The 18257-nt window shown below is 47.6% G+C and overlaps 1 protein-coding gene across 1 annotated transcript in view; it reads right to left on the reverse strand.

The window, feature by feature from the left end:
- Nucleotides 1-18257, reverse strand: part of tp53bp1 (tumor protein p53 binding protein, 1) — a 46012-nt gene that overhangs the window by 4613 nt on the left and 23142 nt on the right. Inside the window, exons 17-23 of the mRNA XM_056278376.1 lie at nucleotides 11931-12234; nucleotides 11717-11785; nucleotides 9805-9954; nucleotides 6987-7210; nucleotides 4940-5337; nucleotides 3343-3534; nucleotides 2222-2401 (exon numbers count right to left, since the gene is read on the reverse strand). Coding sequence (XP_056134351.1) covers nucleotides 2222-2401; nucleotides 3343-3534; nucleotides 4940-5337; nucleotides 6987-7210; nucleotides 9805-9954; nucleotides 11717-11785; nucleotides 11931-12234 — 1517 coding nt within the window. The remainder of the gene's footprint in view (nucleotides 1-2221; nucleotides 2402-3342; nucleotides 3535-4939; nucleotides 5338-6986; nucleotides 7211-9804; nucleotides 9955-11716; nucleotides 11786-11930; nucleotides 12235-18257) is intronic.

An 18257-nucleotide genomic window follows, 5' to 3' on the forward strand; every position in this document is an offset into this window, starting at 1 on the left:
AGACAAAAACAGACTTGTCACAGTGGGAACATCTGTACTCCAGTGTTGCATCCTTTTAATACTGTCAGTAGCCAGTATTACTCTATCAGTCTTTCAGTGCTAGGGAAGGTGTCAGGCCAAATTGTGTCCGGGCTGCCAAAATGTGTCCAGGTGACGTCATCGCAATGCAATTGTGACAGCTCGCATTCCTGACGTTCCTCTCTCGCTGTGGTCCGTAGAGTCGTAATATTGCAGGCAAAAGCAGGTTTATAGTGTACTCTTTTTAGCGACATCGTTCAATACATGCACAGGGTCACCTTTTATACTTGACTTGCAGTTGTTTATATTAGGATATGCTTTTCAAATAGCACAAAAAAAGCATACTTTTAGGTGAAAGTTCCTCTACTGCTTGATCAACGTGTTAGCTAGCTTGCTAACGTCATGTAGCGTGGACGAGATTTTCAATAAAGATGTTCCGTAAACCTATTTTCCATTAAAATCAAACATCCAATATTCGCTATTATATGTTTTTTGACATCAATGACAAGTTAGCTAGGTAGCTAGCAACCCCCCCCCCCCCAAAAGGGTCACGAAACGTTACGAATGCGAGCTGTCACGATTGCACTGCGATGATGTCACCCAGACACAATTTGGCCTGACGGGTCATTGGTCCTCCGCTGCCATGTTTCATTATGAGCTTAGCGTCTCCTCTGCTGGTGTGACTGAGGTCAGGTTGAGCTTTAACAACAGCAGGAACAGCACGATAATGAAAATTGAAACCCGTTCTTTTAAACGGTTATTGATTAGCAGTTAGCACATTCACCGTGTACTTTTGCATGCAGTTAATTCATCCTAGATGCCAAAGCATCGGATTCAGCCCCGGAGCCCTCTTTCCACTTGTGATACAAAAATACCAGGGGGGCATGGACAGTGTTGCATTAATACCGAATACCACCGGGAAAACTGCCCACCATGACAAGCCTGAGTACAAGTTGATTTTACAAGTGACAAAAAGAGATAAAGCAGTGACTTTGGAGATACACCTTTCCCCTCCACCTGTGGACCAACACTATTACAGTTGACACTAATAATGGATGAGCGGTTACCAGGTCAGCTTCAATAGGAGGTGGAAACAGCAGCAGAAGATGGACGTTGAAGCAATATGGAGGTTGAATACATCTTAACAGCACTCAATACAAAATCACACATTACCGACCACACATGAATAAAATAATCTGCAACACGACAAACAAGCATGATCGGAGGTAATGATAGTATAACTACAATTATTTTGGGGGGGGGGTTCCCCCCTTTTTCTCCCCAATTGTACTTGGCCAATTACCTCACTCTTCCGAGCCGTCCCGGTGCTCCACCCCCTCTGCCGATCCGGGGAGGGCTGCAGACTACCACATGCCCCCTCCGATACATGTGGAGTCACCAGCCGCTTCTTTTCACCTGACAGTGAGGAGTTTCACCAGGGGGACGTAGCACGTGGGAGGATCACGCTATTCCCGCCAGTTTCCCCTCCCCCCCAAACAGGCGCCCCGACCGACCAGAGGAGGCGCTAGTGCAGCGACCAGGACACATACCCACATCCGGTTTCCCACCCGCAGACACGGCCAATTGTGTCTGTAGGGACGCCCGACCAAGCCGGAGGTAACACGAGGATTCGAACCGGCGATCCCCATGTTGGTAGGCAACGGAATAGACCGCCACGCTACCCAGATGCCCATAACTTAACCAATATGAGAAACATGATCAAATTAATTTCAAATATTTCTGCATAAAAAGGGTTAAAACACTCATTTATAAAGTTACAGTGGAGTAAAATGTATAAATTGTTTCTTAAAAAAAAGAAAGAAAAGGTTTTAAAAATGTTATAAAAATACTTCTACATTTTAAACTGAGTGCATTCACACCAGTGTACCGTGATTAAAGTTAAGCCTGAATTTTAAACACCCCCCCCAATCCAGGTACCAGATCTGGATTCAGGGTTATCCAGGTGTCTTAACACAGAGCTTTCCTCTTTAAGTCCGAGAACCAATAAATAAATAAATGAAATAAAATCTGGGCAGGAAAACCGGAACTAAAAGCCCAGTCAACGAAGAGGAAAAAAGGCCAGGCTGTTTAAAGCCCTGACAGTGAGGGAAGAGAAGGATCACAGCTGTGTTTCAATCAAGTTGTTTGGGACTGTGAAATCCCATCCTGAAAAGGAGAGAAGGAGGCGGGCGGGGCTCCGTACCGGATCGGGGGCCCGCCCCGCGGCGGCCTCTCTTGGCGGCACTCCTTTCCCCCTCGGAGCTCATCAGCTTCCTCTTCCCAGAGGGACCCGGGTTGCGGGGGCTGGACGAGGAGCTGCGGGTGGGGGTCCCCTGGTCTCCTGCACCCCCCCTGCGCTTCCTCTTCCCCTCAACCAAGTTATCTGGTGAAAAGTAATCGCCAAGTCAGTGACACTGAAACACAAGAGATTCGAGGGCAACGGGCCTCAGGCAAGAACCGGTGAGGAGGACGTTAATTTCAAAAGTCAAGATTTATAAGAAGCAAGAATAAATACAACAACATTATGTGACTTGAGGTCAACAACTACACAACCATGAGTAAAACCAACCCACAAATGAGTATGATGACATATAAATACTGGTGCTGTATTTTCACTTACTTCAGTTCAGATCATTTGAGATCCGAGCAGAAAATTCTGAGCTGTAAAATATTTCATAAATGCAAATTTGGCTTTGTTTTGTCGGGTCCTGTGAAATTTGATTAATTTTTCCCCCACAATTCCGTTTTACTTTTCCCCATTTTTTTGTTTTTACTGGATTTTTGTTTTTTGTTTATTCAGATTTGTGTCTTTCAACCCATTTTTACTATTTAAGAAAATGTTATTCATCACTAACCATAATAAAAACGAGCAAAATGGCTATTTTTTTTATGTTGTTGTCTTCTGTGATGCTGGTCGGGTCAATGTTTTTTTCCTCTATCCCAATACCACAAACCCACGTGTTTAGAGATGTGTGCACGTTGTGATGCGTTTGCTCACATGCACAAAGACAGAAGACCGCGACAGGGTTTCGGCGGCGGACAGTGACGGATGGTCAAAGGCCAAATTATTTTAAATTCCCAATATGTTCACAAATTTTATCATTATCTCCTCCAAAATCTCAAAATTCCTCCATGTTTCTAATCTAAAATCCATTGTGTTGTCTTAATTCGGTGACTCTGTTCATGTCTTCCATCATGGAAATCCTTCGGCCCCATTTCAGTCTTGAACAAATATGAGATAAAAATTGTGAATGTCATTGTCATGGTACGGATCCGTCCACCTGTACGGACAGATTGAGGGGGGAGGGGTCGTAGTGGTCTTACCCAGGCTGATGTCGGCGGCTTTGGCCAGCGGCGTGGTGGGCTCGTAGGGGCCCAGGCTGTGATTTTCCCTCAGTCGGTTGCCTTGTTCCAGGGACAAGATGACCGAACTCCTGTTGTACCACCGCCGCTCTCCGTCCCTTTCCACGCTGTAGTACAGCTGCTGGGCCTCCGTCTTATGGTCCTTCACCACACCTGCACATACACAGCAGTCAGATGACAGTCACAGCACCCAGCCGAGTGTTTGACACTTGGGACATTATCAATGGCCAGTATCTGTATTCCTGGATTGGGCATTGTGTTTTCAACATGCCTGTAGCAAACCGCATAACCTGAGTTTGCCTTTGACACCTGATCCAAGTGAGTGTCAAACGCAAATACATAACTACTGTCATTAATAATAATAATAATACCTTTATTTATAAAGCACTTTTATAAAACAGTGTTACAAAGTGATTTACAAATAAATAAAACCAGACAAGGCAAAAAATATAAGTAAGACCAAATCAGTAAGAGTGAAAATAAAAAGTATAAATAACAAACATCAAACATTTGTAAAAACTGTCATGAAAAGAAAAGTTTTAAGGCGAGATTTTAAAAGAAGCTAGAGACTTGGTTTGTCTTAGTTCGATAGGAAGAGAGTTCCATAGTGTGGGGGCTCTAACAGCAAAAGCCGATCACCCTTTGAAATAAACCGAGACCTAGCAATCACCAGCAGGGCTCCATCTGCGGATATTAACGGACGAGAGGGTGCATACTAGGTCAATAAATCAGAAATGCATGTAGAAACAAGACCATTTAAAGCCTTAAAAGTCTCATCTCATCTCATCATCAGCTGCTTCTCCGGGATCGGGTTGCGGTGGCAGCAAGCTAAGTAGGGCACTCCAGACGTCCCTCTCCCCAGCAACGCCCTCTAGCTCTTCCTGGAGGATCCCAAGGCATTCCCAGGCAAGACTGGACATGTAGTCCCTCCAGCGAGTTCTGGGTCTACCCCGGGGTCTCCTCCCAGTTGGGCGTGCCCAGAAAAGGCGCCCAGGAGGCATCTTAATCAGATGCCCGAACCACCTCAACTGGCTTTTTTTGATGTGAAGGAGCAGCGGCTCTACTCTGAGCTCCCTCTGGATGTCTGAGCTCCTTACCCTATCTCTAAGGCTGAGCCAAGACATCCTACAGTCCTCTAAGGGCACAAGGGTGATCGTTCAACCAAGGGAGGTTATTTGATTTTTGTTTTCCTAGTTTTAAACGGTGCAATTTGGTCGAGGATGGATTAGCACTGATCATTGAATGAATTTAACAGTGCATCTGGATTGAGCGGGGATAAAAAGGGCTTAAAGGATGATGAATTAAAAGCATCACAGAATTTAATTGCAGAGCCAGCAGTGAGAATGTGAGAACGTGTTTTAGGATAGTGACTAGGAATAGTGAGCTGTATTGGGACTTTCATTATAATCAATGAGATTGTCCTCACTGCCTATGAGCGTGAAAATGTGAGGCAAGCCTCACTTTCTTTTGAGAGTTTGCATAAAAGACAAAATAATCAGAAACTTTCAAAAATACTCTAAAATCTGTAACCCCCACCCCCCCAATTCCTCCTCCTCACCCACACTGAAGTACTCGTCCTCCAGCAGGGCCGTGACCTCCGTCTCCACGGGGATGGGGTCACACAGCAGGATGTCCTTCCCCGCCACATCACACTCGTAGCCGTCGTCGAAAAGCAGGAGAAAGCGGCCCTCCCCAGCGTCCTGGGTGATGCGGCCCGAGTAGAAGTAGCCATTGGAGGACCACTTGGCCACCACCCTCAGCCCCACCAAGCTACTAGCGGCCAAGCTGCCCTCCTCTGGTGAGGAGCGCAGCGAGTCGGAGCGGCTGGGCAGATCGCTGCTGGTCGGGCTGTCCAGGAGACGCGGGGCACACGGCCGCGGCAACGGCTCGTCTTCTGAGGCAGACTGGGGAGGGTCGTGGCCTCGGCCCCTCTGGACCAGACCAGAACCACCTCCCCTTAGAGACAGAGAGTGGTACACACATAGAGTGGTGAGAGAGGGAGAGACACACACACACACAGATGGCAAAAGATACAGAGAAAAGACAGCGAGACAGAGAGAGAGAGAGAGAGAGAGAGAGAGAGAGAGAGAGAGAGAGAGAGAGAGAGAGAGAGAGAGAGAGAGAGAGGAGCAAGAAGCACATAAAGAAAAAATATATATAGAGTGACCAAGAGAGTGTGTTTCAGATAATCTACTTTTTCAGCATAAACAGTATTAGTGATATTAGTGAAAGGAGGAAAGTGGAGTGTTAGCAGCAGCAGTGTGACGTCTGTTGGATTATCTGCATTGTGTTGATGCATGGTGAGCCCAGAGGACTAACCTGGACAGGGAGGATCGGGACGGAGGTCGGCCCCTCCTGGCCCTTCCTCTGGGGGTCAGCGGGACGAGAGCCCGACCCCCCAGGCTTCCACGACCCCCGACCTTTGTGACAACAACCGACCCTGCCCTCTGACCTCTGTGACCCCTCTGTAGGTGCCCCCCTCCCCGTCTGGGGCTGCAGACACACAGAGGGGTGAACGGAGTCAGTCTGGTTGCAAAGACACCCATCTAGGATTCTGTCTGATGTCCAAACCCTCATTCAGCCTGAGCAGGGATGAGGGTGACCTCTGACCCTAGATTGATGCCTAAGCAGGGCTGAGTCAAACAGGGAGGATGAGTGAAGAAACCCAAGTGAAGACCGATACAGATTAGCATGCAGCCCGAGGCAGAGCAGAAAAGTTTACTGACAGGAAAAAGGAAACAATTTTGATTTGCACTCGACCAACCTTGTCACAGTGGGCATTTATTCTGGCGGCACACAACATCAAAACCAGAGTGATTGTATTAATTTAAAGTCAGATTGAAATCAGAATTAAGTTTTCATGTCTAAAAACCTTGAACACGATTTTGTTTGTAAAATTAATAATATTCAGGTTTTTTTTTATACCTTTGTCCAAAACTGTTTCGCAATTGCCTCAAGAAGAGGGAGTGGTCTAGTACTCATTAATATTCATGAGCTGAATTTGAATGACAAGTACAAACAAGGGTTGGTGGTACTGGTGGGCAGGGTTTCATATTTGATGATCTTGATTGGCTGTATGTAAATGAATGTGGTGGTGATGTCATGAGTATAAAAGTGTCTGAGAGAAGCTGATCTGGGGGAAGCACTTTTAAAAAGGGAAAAATAAGAAAAATTGAATTCTACTTCTCTTTTTTTCAGTAGAGAGTATAAAATCCATGATGATTAAAGTAACAAGTAACGTCATCAGTAAATATCAGTTTTTTTCATTTTGCTTCAACTTTAAAACCAACAATATTGCCATCTCTGTTACAGATATGTGAGTGTTCATTACTCGCCTGTCACATGACGACGTTGTTTAATGCTAACAAACTGAGTCTCACCAGAGTAGAAATATCTCCAAGTTTTGAGTAATCAAAGTAACGTGATGAAGGATTTCCATGACCTCAGCGATGAAAGATGATAATACTGGTTATCAACGGTAGCAGAAGTTACCAAAACCGACCAGTGTAAAACTGCCATCACTGTGACAAATCAAATCATCTACCATGAAGTTCACCCGCCCATGGGGTCAGAGGAAGGCGGGCAGGATTCGGGTGGGTCGGTACCTGATGGATCGGGCCCCTCGGCTGGAAGGCATGATGAAGTCGGGCCGGGCAGGGCCCATGCCGCTGCTGCAGGTGGTTCCTCCTGAGCTGTGTTGCAGGCTGGAGGCTTTGGAGGAGAGCGAGCTGATGTCTCCCAGATCGCCGGAGGTTATGGAAGACCCCGTACGACACGGAGAGATGTCACTGTCCAACACCTGGCACTCCACCACCGGATCCTCACACTCCTGCACAGGCAGACAGAGGATATTAAAACTTCTTTCCGGGGCATCCGGGTGGCATGGCGGTCTATTCCGTTGCCTACCAACACATGGATCACTGGTTCGATCCCCGTGTTACCGCCGACTTGGTCGGGCGTCCCTACAGACACGATTGGCTGTGCCTGGGGGTGGGAAGCCAGATGTGGGTATGTGTCCTGGTCGCTGCACTAGCGCCTCCTCTGGTTGGCCAGGGCGCCTGTTCGGGGGACTGGGACTGGAGGGAATACTGTGATCCTCCCACACACTATATCCCCCTGGCGAAACTCCTCACTGTCAGGTAAAAAGAAGCAGCTGGTGACTCCACATGTATCAGAGGAGGCGTGTGGTAGCCTGCAGCCCACCCCGGATCGGCAGAGGGGGTGGAGCAGCGACCAGGACGGCTTGGAAGAGTGGGGTGATTGGCAAAATACAATTTAAATGGCAAACAGCCATCCCGGTCACTGCTACACCCCTTCTGCTGATCCGGGGAGGGCTGCAGACTACCACATGCCTCCTCCGATACATGTGGAGTCGCCAGCCGCTTCTTTTCACCCGCCAGTGAGGAGTTTCACCAGGGGGATGTGACGCGTGGGAGGATCACACTATTCTCCCCAGTCCACCCCCCCAAACAGGCACCCCAACTGACCAGAGGAGGCGCTAGTGCAGCGACCAGGACACACAACCACATCCTGCTTCCCACTCGCAGACACGGCCAATTGTGTCTGTAGGGACGCCTGACCAAGCCGGAGGGAACATGGGGATTCGAACCAACGATCCCCGTGTTGGTGTGTTGAAGAAATCACGAATCCCTCACTTATGTCCCTTTTCCACTACATGGTACCGGCTCAACCCGCCTTGACTTTTTCGTTTTCCATTAATGGGAAGTACCGGCATTTTGGTAACTGTTACCACTTTTCTGGTACCACCTTTGTCGAGGTTCCAAAAAGACCGGAGCGGGTACCAAAATCAATGCAGACCAGCTACACTGAGGGGGTACTGTTACGGTGATGGAAAATTACACTGTGCGAGTTGCGTTGAGTCGAGCCGGAACCATGTAGTAGGAAAGGTCCATTAGAGACCATTTTCATTGACTGTAAACCATTTTATTCACGGCGGGAGTTTATATCATTTGTTCTGGCCGGTGTCTATAGTGCATATATATTTATATTGTGTTAGTGAGGCGTTCCAACACCTGGCTGACCAGATAATAAACATGGAGCACAAACATCCAGACTCCCGCTCATTATCCTTGGGGGATTTTAACAGAGCAAAACCCAGACAGCATGTTAAATGTCCCACCAGGGACAAAAACACACCGAGTCACTGCAACACAATATTGTAGGACGCCTGATCAGTCTGTCCCCCGTGCAGCCCTGCGGTCTAGTTCGTCTTCCCCCAACCTACAGGCAGAAAGTAAAATCTGCAAAGCCTGTGGTTAGAACGGTGAGGAGACGGACCAGCGGGTCAAAATCGAAGCTCCAGGCCTGCCTCGACTGCACTGACTGGGGTGTTTTTGAGGCTGCAGCTACAGACCGTCCTGTGAGTATTATCTGAAAGATAATTTTGGTTCATTTTCTGCTTTACATTACCAAACAGCTCAATGTGATGAACCTCAGGTGGATTATTAAACATGGTTATCTGGCATCTGTAAGCAGGTATTGTGACATGTACGTCGATATCATGAAAAATCCTGTATGATCATCATGACAATGTTTTCCATACTGCCCAGCACCACACACATCATACGCTTCACTTAAAACCAAGTTAAAAGTTAAAAAACAAACAAAAACAAGAATAAAACGGGAACCAAGATGACTAAAGTTTAAACCAGTATAATTTTCTTAATACTATAATATAATTTTTTTAATACCTGATCCATCCATCCATTATCCAAACTGCTGATCCTGCTCTCAGGGTCACAGGGATGCTGGAGCCAATCCCAGCAGTCATCGGGCAGCAGGCAGGGAGACACCCTGGACAGGCCGCCAGGCCATCACAGGACCAACCGACTGACCAACCAACCGATACACACACACACACACCTAGGGATAATTTAGTATGGCCGATTCACCTGACCTACATGTCTTTGGACTGTGGGAGGAAACCGGAGCACCCGGAGGAAACCCACACAGACACGGGTAGAACATGCAAACTCCACACAGAGGATGACCCGGGGCGACCCCCAAGGTTGGACTACCCCAAGGTTGGACTACATAGTAAAAAAATTTGCTTCTATGCACCCTATGCATTGCCTTTGTGCACTGCCTGTTGACACCTATGTCCTATCAGACTTGAACCTAGTTTTTTTGGCTCTTACTTGCGTTGTTGCTTCCTGACTAGATCCTTGCTTGTGTTGTTTTGACTCTCAGATGTAAGTTGCTTTGGATAAGGGCATCTGCTAAATGGACTTGTAATTGTAATTGTAAATTTTTCTCTTGGAAAAAGATGATGTCAATGGGCGGTGTGACTACACACACTTCCTGTTTCCTAAACACGTGAGACGAGGGCTGTTAGAGGGACGCTGCAGCAGTGACGCCCGCTGGAAGCTCAGCGTTTCGGGGCTACATATCCTTCTTTATTACCTCTGTGACTTTACGCTCCACCTCTTTTCCGTCCTCGTAATACACGTCTGTTATGATGCGTGTGACGGTGGTCCGCACTTCCTGGATGGTACGCACATGTCTGCGATGGGCGGGGCCAGACCGTCTGAACGAGGGGCTCTCTGGTTCCACCTGTCAATCAAAGATGAGCACGTGATAAAACAAGCATTAGTTAAGTATTAGTAACTACTGAATTCATCATTTGTAAAGCAAGACATGCACCAATGGTTAGTGAGTTAATAAATGTTTTATAAATATTTGTTAATACTGCAATTCATGATTAATTCAGGTAGTTACTAGTCGTTAGTTAAGTATTTTGTATGACCTGATCTAAAGGGAGGACTGTCTATGCCTTGCAAAGCATTTACACGTGAGACTGAAAGGCCAGCAGGACCTTGACACTCACAAAAGTCTAAAGGATCATAAGATCCTTTAGAAAGTGTAAACACATGATTAACAAACTATTTATTTGTGCACAAATTAATCATGAACTGCAGTATTAATAAGTATTATAAAACATCTATTACTTACTAACCACTGGTGCATGTCTTGCTTTATAAATGCTTTATAATGCTTTACAAATTATGAATTCAGCAGGTACTAATACTCAACTGAAGCTCCACAGTGTGTAGTTATTATTATAAAGTGTTACCAGCCAGGGACAAACTAAGGGGCTGGTTTCCTGCTGAGAGATTAAGATGTCTTGGATCATACTGAATTATGAACGGAGATTCTCCACAGAAAAATCAGCTTAGTCCCGAACTAGACTTAATGTGTGTCTGGGGAAACCCGCCCGAAATGACTTAAAGGTCGATTATAACCCTGATTTGGCCAGGATGATCTAGCGCAGAGTCTGCCCTGGTCTGTACAAAATAGTTCAGGTCATCATGGATAGTCGGCACACGTTGTCTTGTCATGTTTGGGGGTTTAAAATTCATATCGCTCGCTTCCTGATCGAGCCTTCGACCAGTCAGAGCTGACACGATAAAATCAAATGTGTTTGATTTTTATGACTGCAAGTCTGGAAAAATCTGAGCCTGTCAGTCAATTTGAGTGCTCTATGACTGCACTCTTAACCAGTGTGTTTGTGTATGATCCATGAAAGTCAGTCGTTAAATGTGTGATGACGAGTCTTTTCCCATTTGATTGGGGTTTAAAGGTGCAGTTTCCCGGACAGGACAGGAAGAACCATAAAAACCAGAATGGTTAGTCAAGGTCCAAAAAGTGGCTTTCTAAAAGACAATATTAACCCCAGATTAGTTAAATCTGGACAATTCCCAATTTCCCCTCAGGGATGAATAAAGTATTCTGATTCTGACAACCAACCCCTGAATTAAATTAATTAATTAATCCATGAATTGGACAGTGAATTACAGTTAGTCCAGTTTAAAAAGGCATGTTAGTTTACAACTAGACTTAATCCCTTTCTGGGAAACCGCCTCTAAAGGTCTTCTGGTGTGTTTCCAGCTTTAGGGAGATAAAAAAAAGAAAGAAAAAGAAACATATATATATATATATCCATCCATCCATCCATTATCTGAACCGCTTATCCTGCTCTCAGTGTTGCTGGAGCCTATCCCAGCAGTCCTTGGGTGGCAGGTGGGGAGACGACCTGGACAGGCCGCCAGACAATCACACAGGGCCCACACACACACATTCATACCTAGGGGCAATTTAGTATGGCCAATTCACCTGACCTACATGTCTTTGCACCATGGGAGGAAGGAAACTGGAGCACCCGGAGACTCCACAGAGGATGACCCGGGACGACCCCCAAGGTTGGACTACCCCGGGGCTTGAACCCAGAACCTTCTTGCTGTGAGGTGACCATGCTAACCACTGTGCCACCCTCTATATATATGTGTATAAAAAAGCTCTCTGGATATGTCCTTACCCTGGTGGAGGGAGAGCGCAGCCCTGGGCCATCGCAGCTGGGCTGGTGCGAGACTGTTTTCTGATGGAGCTGAAACAGGACGACACAGTTTTCACAATTAAACGATCGGCACCAGTGTGAAAGGAGAAGCCTGATGCTAAACCAGGGGCTCTGAATGTCTCATGAAATATATTCATTAACTGTCTGGTCGTTAAACAGAGCTGATGTTATGAACCTTGCTGGATGGGCTGAATGGGACGGCATTATCAAAGCTGGTTGGTTGGGACCCTGCCCGCTGTCTGGCCCCCGTCCGCTTCGGAGTGGACGGCTCATGGGCCTCGGTCACTCCCCTCTCCCCGGCGACGGCATCGGCCTGTGGGGCAGGGAACGGCGGTTCCTCCGAGGTCTCTGGTAGTGTTATCAACACTTCCTGCTCTGAGACCGAGGCAGGATCTAACTGGGTGTCGGGGAGGCTTTTGCATTCCTGTGATGATGATGATGTCTGAGATGCTCTCTGTGATGAGCTCAACAGCGCCATCCTGTGGAGGCAATTAAGGAGAAAGGCAACAGTTTGAGATACGGAGCCGATATGAAAATTAGTATATACAGCGTCCACTGTGTAATAGAGCCACGTGTATACTACTTTAGGAAGTATGTCTCTTTTTTTTTGTGGATTTTTTCCCCCCTTTTCCCAATTGTACCCGGACAATTATCCCACTCTTCCAAACCGTTCCGGTCTCTGCTCCACCCTGTCTGCCGATTCGGGGAGGGCTGCAGACTACCACATGCCCCCTCTGATACATGTGGAGTCACCAGCCGCTTCTTTCCACCTGACAGTGAGGAGTTTCACCAGGGGGACATAGTGCATGGGAGGATCACGCTATTCCCCCCTGAACAGACAACCTGACAGACCAGAGGAGGCGCTAGTGCAGCGACCAGGACATACACCCGCATCCAGCTTCCCACCTGCAGACACGGCCAATCGTGTCTGTAAGGACGCTCGACATGTGGATTCGAACCGGCGATCCCCGTGTTGTTAGGCAATGGAATAGACCGCTACACTACCTGGATGCCCCTTTAGGAAGTATGCCTGAGTATAGAGCCAATGTTTGAGGATAGACACAGATGTCCCATAACTGTCCCTAGCTACAACTGAATGTCACAAAGACAAAAGAGCTCCTCATTATCAACTCGAATTCTTGCATTTCAGTCCACAATCAGACACTCATCCACAATGACACCACTGGACTTGTGGACCTCTTCAGGTACTTTGGACTAACTCTGGACAATAGACTTTGTTTGGACCAACACACCAATGATCGCCATGAACGCTGCCAGCAAAGACTCTGTCATTCATAAACTCAAGGCACTTTCTGTTGAGCCTCACCTTCTCTTGTACAAACCCCAATTCCAATGAAGTTGGGACGTTGTGTAAAACGTAAATAAAAACAGAATACAATGATTTGCAAATGCTTTTCAACCTATATTCAATTGAATACACTACAAAGACAAGATATTTAATGTTCAAACTGATAAACTTTATTGTTTTTTTTGCAAATATTCACTCATTTTGAATTTGATGACTGCAACATGTTCCAAAGAAGCTGGGACAGGGGCATGTTCACCACTGTGTTCCATCACCTTTCCTTTTAACAACACTCAATAAGCGTTTGGGAACTGAGGACACGAATTGTTGAAGCTTTGTAGGTGGAATTCTTTCCCATTCTTGTTTGATGTACGACTTCAGTTGCTCAACAGTCCGGGTACTCCGTTGTCGTATTTTGCGCTTCATAATGTGCCACACATTTTCAATGGGAGACAGGTCTGGACCGCAGGCAGGCCAGTCCAGTACCCGCACTCTTTTACTACGAAGCCCCGCTGTTGTAACACATGCAGAATGTGGCTTGGCATTGTCTTGCTGAAATAAGCAGGGACGTCCCTGAAAAAGACGTCGCTTGGATGGCAGCATATGTTGCTCCAAAACCTGTATGTACCTTTCAGCATTAATGGGGCCTTCACAGATGTGCGAGTTACCCATGATGCCACGGGCACTAACACCCCCCCATACCATCACAGATGCTGGCTTTTGAACTTTGCGCTGATAACAATCTGGACGGTCCTTTTCCTCTTTAGCCTGAAGGACACGATGTCCATGATTTCCAAAAACAATGTGAAATGTGGACTCGTCAGACCACAGCACACTTTTCCACTTTGCGTCAGTCCATCTCAGATGAGCTCGGGCCCAAAGAAGCCGGCGGTGTTTCTGGGTGGTGTTGATACATGGCTTTGGCTTTGCATGGTGGAGGTTTAACTTGCACTTGTAGATGTAGCGACGAACTGTGTTAACTGACGATGGTTTTCCCAAGTGTTCCTGAGCCCACGTGGTCATATCCTTTACACAATGATGTCGGTTTTTAATGCAGTGCCACCTGAGGGGTCGAAGGTCACGGGCATTCAATGTTGGGTTTTTGGCCTTGCCACTTACGTGCAGAGATTTCTTCGTATTCTCTGAATCTTTTGATGATATTATGGACTTTAGATGATGAAATCCCTAAATTCCTTGCAGTTGTACGTTGAGAAACATTGTTTTTAAACTGTTGGACTATTTGCTCACGCAGTTGTTCACAAAGTGGTGACCCTCGCCCCATCCTTGCTTGTGAACAGCTGAGCCTTTCGGGGATGCTCCTTTTATACCCAATCATGACACTCACCTGTTTCCAATTAACCTGTTCACCTGTGGAATGTTCCAGACAGGTGTTTTTTGAGCATTCCTCAACTTTCCCAGTCTTTCGTTGCCCCTGTCCCAGCTTCTTTTGGAATGTGTTGCAGGCATCAAATTCAAAATGAGTGAATATTTGCAAAAAACAATAAAGTTTATCAGTTTGAACATTAACTATCTTGTCTTTGTAGTGTATTCAATTGAATATAGGTAGGAAAGGATTTGCAAATCATTGTATTCTGTTTTTATTCACGTTTTACACAACGTCCCAACTTCATTGGAATTGGGGTTTGTATAATTCAGTCCATACTACTTTACCGCTCTACCCATTTCTTCACCATCTTCCATCCATCCATTATCTGAACCACTTATCCTGCTCTCAGGGTTGCGGGGATGCTGGAGCCTATCTCAGCAGTCATTGGACAGCAGGCGGGGAGACACCCTGGACAGGCCGCCAGGCCATCACACAGGGCTCACACACAGGGCTCGCTCACACACACACACACACCCAGGGACAATTTAGTATGACCGATTCACCGACCTACATGTCTTTGGACTGTGGGAGGAAACTGGAGCACCTGGAGGAAACCCACGCAGACACGAGGAGAACATGCAAAATCCACACAGAGGACGACCCCCAAGGTTGGACTACCCCAGGACTCGAACCCAGGACCTTCTTGCTGTGGGGCAACTGTGCTAACCACTGCGCCACTGTGCTGCCCATCTTAACATCTTCATCATCTTAACAGTCACAAATATGAACCGGCTCATCTGCATCTTGCATAGCACATCCAAAATCATTGGCCTCCCCCCAAACCCTTTCAGACTTCAGTAGCAAAGCCATGACACGCAGAACACCAACCATAACTCAGGATCCCATTCATCCCTTAACCCATTGTTCACCTGCTTCCATCTTGTCACAGCCCCCTCCCCCGCACCCTCGCAGAACTCACCCTCTTCATCCCAGTCTCCCTAATTGTCTCCCTTATCTTGGCCACTCCCCCTGCCCTAGTTTCTCTCTTGTTTGTGTGTATATGTGTCTTCAGGATTGGAGGCAGGTCTGCAGCAGGCACAGCAGAAGTCCACCACCTGCATCTCATCTACTCCAATCAACCCTACTCCTTATATACCCAGCCTTGCAACATCCACCTTGGCAGATCGTAGTGCCTGCTCAGTTCGGTCTACGCTCCCAGCCTTTATGTTGAGACATTGCCTATTACCTGTTTCCTCATTGAAACCTTGCTCTCCGTGTGTCCTGCCTGTTCTGCCCAGCCTCTGGCTGTTGGCTGGTCTCCATGGAACCCCCACTTGTCTTCCTGCTCCCCAGTTTGGTTAAAGTCGTCCTCCCCTGTGCACTCTTGCCCTGGACCCAGTGTTCCCCGTCTGCACCTCACTACCGGCTCCTCGTCTTGCCTGGCATTAAAAGACTTGTTTTACTGAAACCCTGCCTTGAGTCTGTCTGTGTTGGCACATTGGTTAACAACAACTGGTCTCGGGTACGGATCTGTGACCTGGAAACGAGCCGCTATACAAGGACCTTTGTTCCTTCTGCCATTGATGTTCTAAACTCACTGAACCTCCTAAACTCTTGTGTTAATCCATTGTCTCCCTGTCCTCTACGTATGTCCTGTGTGGCATGTATGTGCACATGCATTTACTGTATGTGAGGTTCTATACAAAAGGTGAAAACAAATCTCTTGTAGGACAATAAAATGTCTATCTATCAAGAATTGTTGTGACATAATATAAGTCTCCATAGGGTTGATGAATGGATGACTATCTAACTAGTAATAATCTTAAATCTATTAATCTTCAGCTGCTTCTCCAGGGTAGGGTCACGGTGGCAGCAAGCTAAGTGGGGCACTCCAGACGTCCCTCTCCCCAGCAACGCCCTCCAGCTCCTCCTGGGGGATCCCAAGGCATTCCCAGGCCAGATTGGACATGTAGTCCCTCCAGCGAGTTCTGGGTCTACCCCCGGGGTCTCCTCCCAGTTGGCCGTGCCAGGTAAACCTCCAAAGGGAGGCGCCCAGGAGGCATCCTAATCAGATGCCCGAACCACCTCAACTGGCTCCTTTCGATGCGAAGGAGCAGCGGCTCTACTCCAAGCTCCCTCCGGATGTCCGAGCTCCTCACCCTATCTCTAAGGCTGAGCCAAGACACCCTATGGAGGAAACTCATTTCAGCCGCTTGTATCTGCAATCTCACCCTTTCGGTCACTACCCAAAGCTCATGACCATAGGTGAGGGTTGGAACGAAGATTGACTGGTAAATTGAGAGCTTTGCCTTCTGGCTCAGCTCCCTCTTCACCACAACGGTCTGGTACAATGTCCGCATTACTGCTGTAACGGCACCAATCCGCCTATCAATCTCCCGCTTCATCCTACTCTCACTCGTGAACAAGACCCCGAGATACTTGAATTCCTTCACTTGAGGCAACAACTCATCCCCAACCCAGAGGGAGCAATCCACCATTTTCTGGTAGAGAACCATGGCCTCAGACTTCGAGGTGCTGACTCTCATCCCGGCCATTTCACACTCGGTCGCAAACCGCCCCAGTGCATGCTGAAGGTCGTGTTCTGATGAAGCCAACAAAACCACATCACCTGCGAAGAGCAGAGATGCAATTCCGACGTTCCCAAAATGGACACACTCCTCACCTTGACTGTGCCTTGAGATTCTGTCCATGAATATCACAAACAGAATTGGAGACAAGGGACAACCTTGGCGGAGTCCGATACCCACCGAAAATGTGTTTCACTTTGTGCCGAGAATGCGGACACGGCTCTCACTTTGGTTATACAAGGACCGGATGGTTTGTAGCCACTGCCCCAGTACTCCATACTCCCGCAGTACCCCCCCACAGAGTGCCCCGGGGTACATGGTCGTAAGCCTTCTCCAAGTTCACAAAACACATGGAGACTGGCTGGCCAAACTCCCATGCCCCTCTCAGCACTTCCACAAGGGTAAAGTGTTGGTCTGCTGTTCCACGGCCAGGACGGAATCCGCAGTGTTCCTCCTGGATCTGAGGTTCAACAATCGGTCGGAGCCTCCTTTCCAGCACCCTAGAGTACTTTCCCAGGGAGGCTGAGCAATGTGACGCCCCAATAATTGGAGCACACCCTCCGGTCCCCCTTCTTTAATATGGGAACCGAAACCCCAGTCTGCCACTCCACAGGAACTGTCTCCAACCTCCACGCGACACTGAAGAGGCGTGTCAACCAAGACAGCCCAACTATGTCCAGAGCCTTCAGCATCTCGCAAAAACGTGTCCTCTGACACGTACGTATTGTGACGTAGTGTTGAACCGCTCGACTAAAGGGTCAGACCCGTTAGCTAGGGGCTAACGTGTCTTATTAGTAGCTTACACAAATATATGCAGTTTTAGGAGAATTCAGGGAGCAGCAGGTCTGTACCCCCCCCCCCACAAAGTTATTAAACTTTGAAAATCCAAAACGGTCATAACGAGTCATAATGGCCGTCTTGTTGATGACGCCGGCGTAAATGGGCAAACATGTTGGGGCGTGTTCCTGCCTGTGTAACATGCCTGCACACTGTCTCCCCTCTGCCCGCTCGTTTTCCCCCGTCTTCATCCAACGTAAAACTAAACCCACAATGCCCCCCAAAAAGCTGACCTGTAAGACGGCGGTGCGCCCTCAAGTTGTAGTTCGTCGTCTTCACCTTCGTCCGCCATTTTTCACTTCACGCGGATGGGGGTAGGGCCACGGACGGAAGTGACGCAAAATCTCGCCGGGCACCCGATCTTGCGACGAACCCCAGCAGTGTTGCCAGGAATTGGGCTAATTTCAAGATGTTGCCGCGGGTTGTTTTTTTTTTTTTGGCCCG

This window comes from Lampris incognitus, chromosome 4, assembly GCF_029633865.1.
Source record: "Lampris incognitus isolate fLamInc1 chromosome 4, fLamInc1.hap2, whole genome shotgun sequence".
Lineage (NCBI taxonomy): Eukaryota > Metazoa > Chordata > Actinopteri > Lampriformes > Lampridae > Lampris > Lampris incognitus.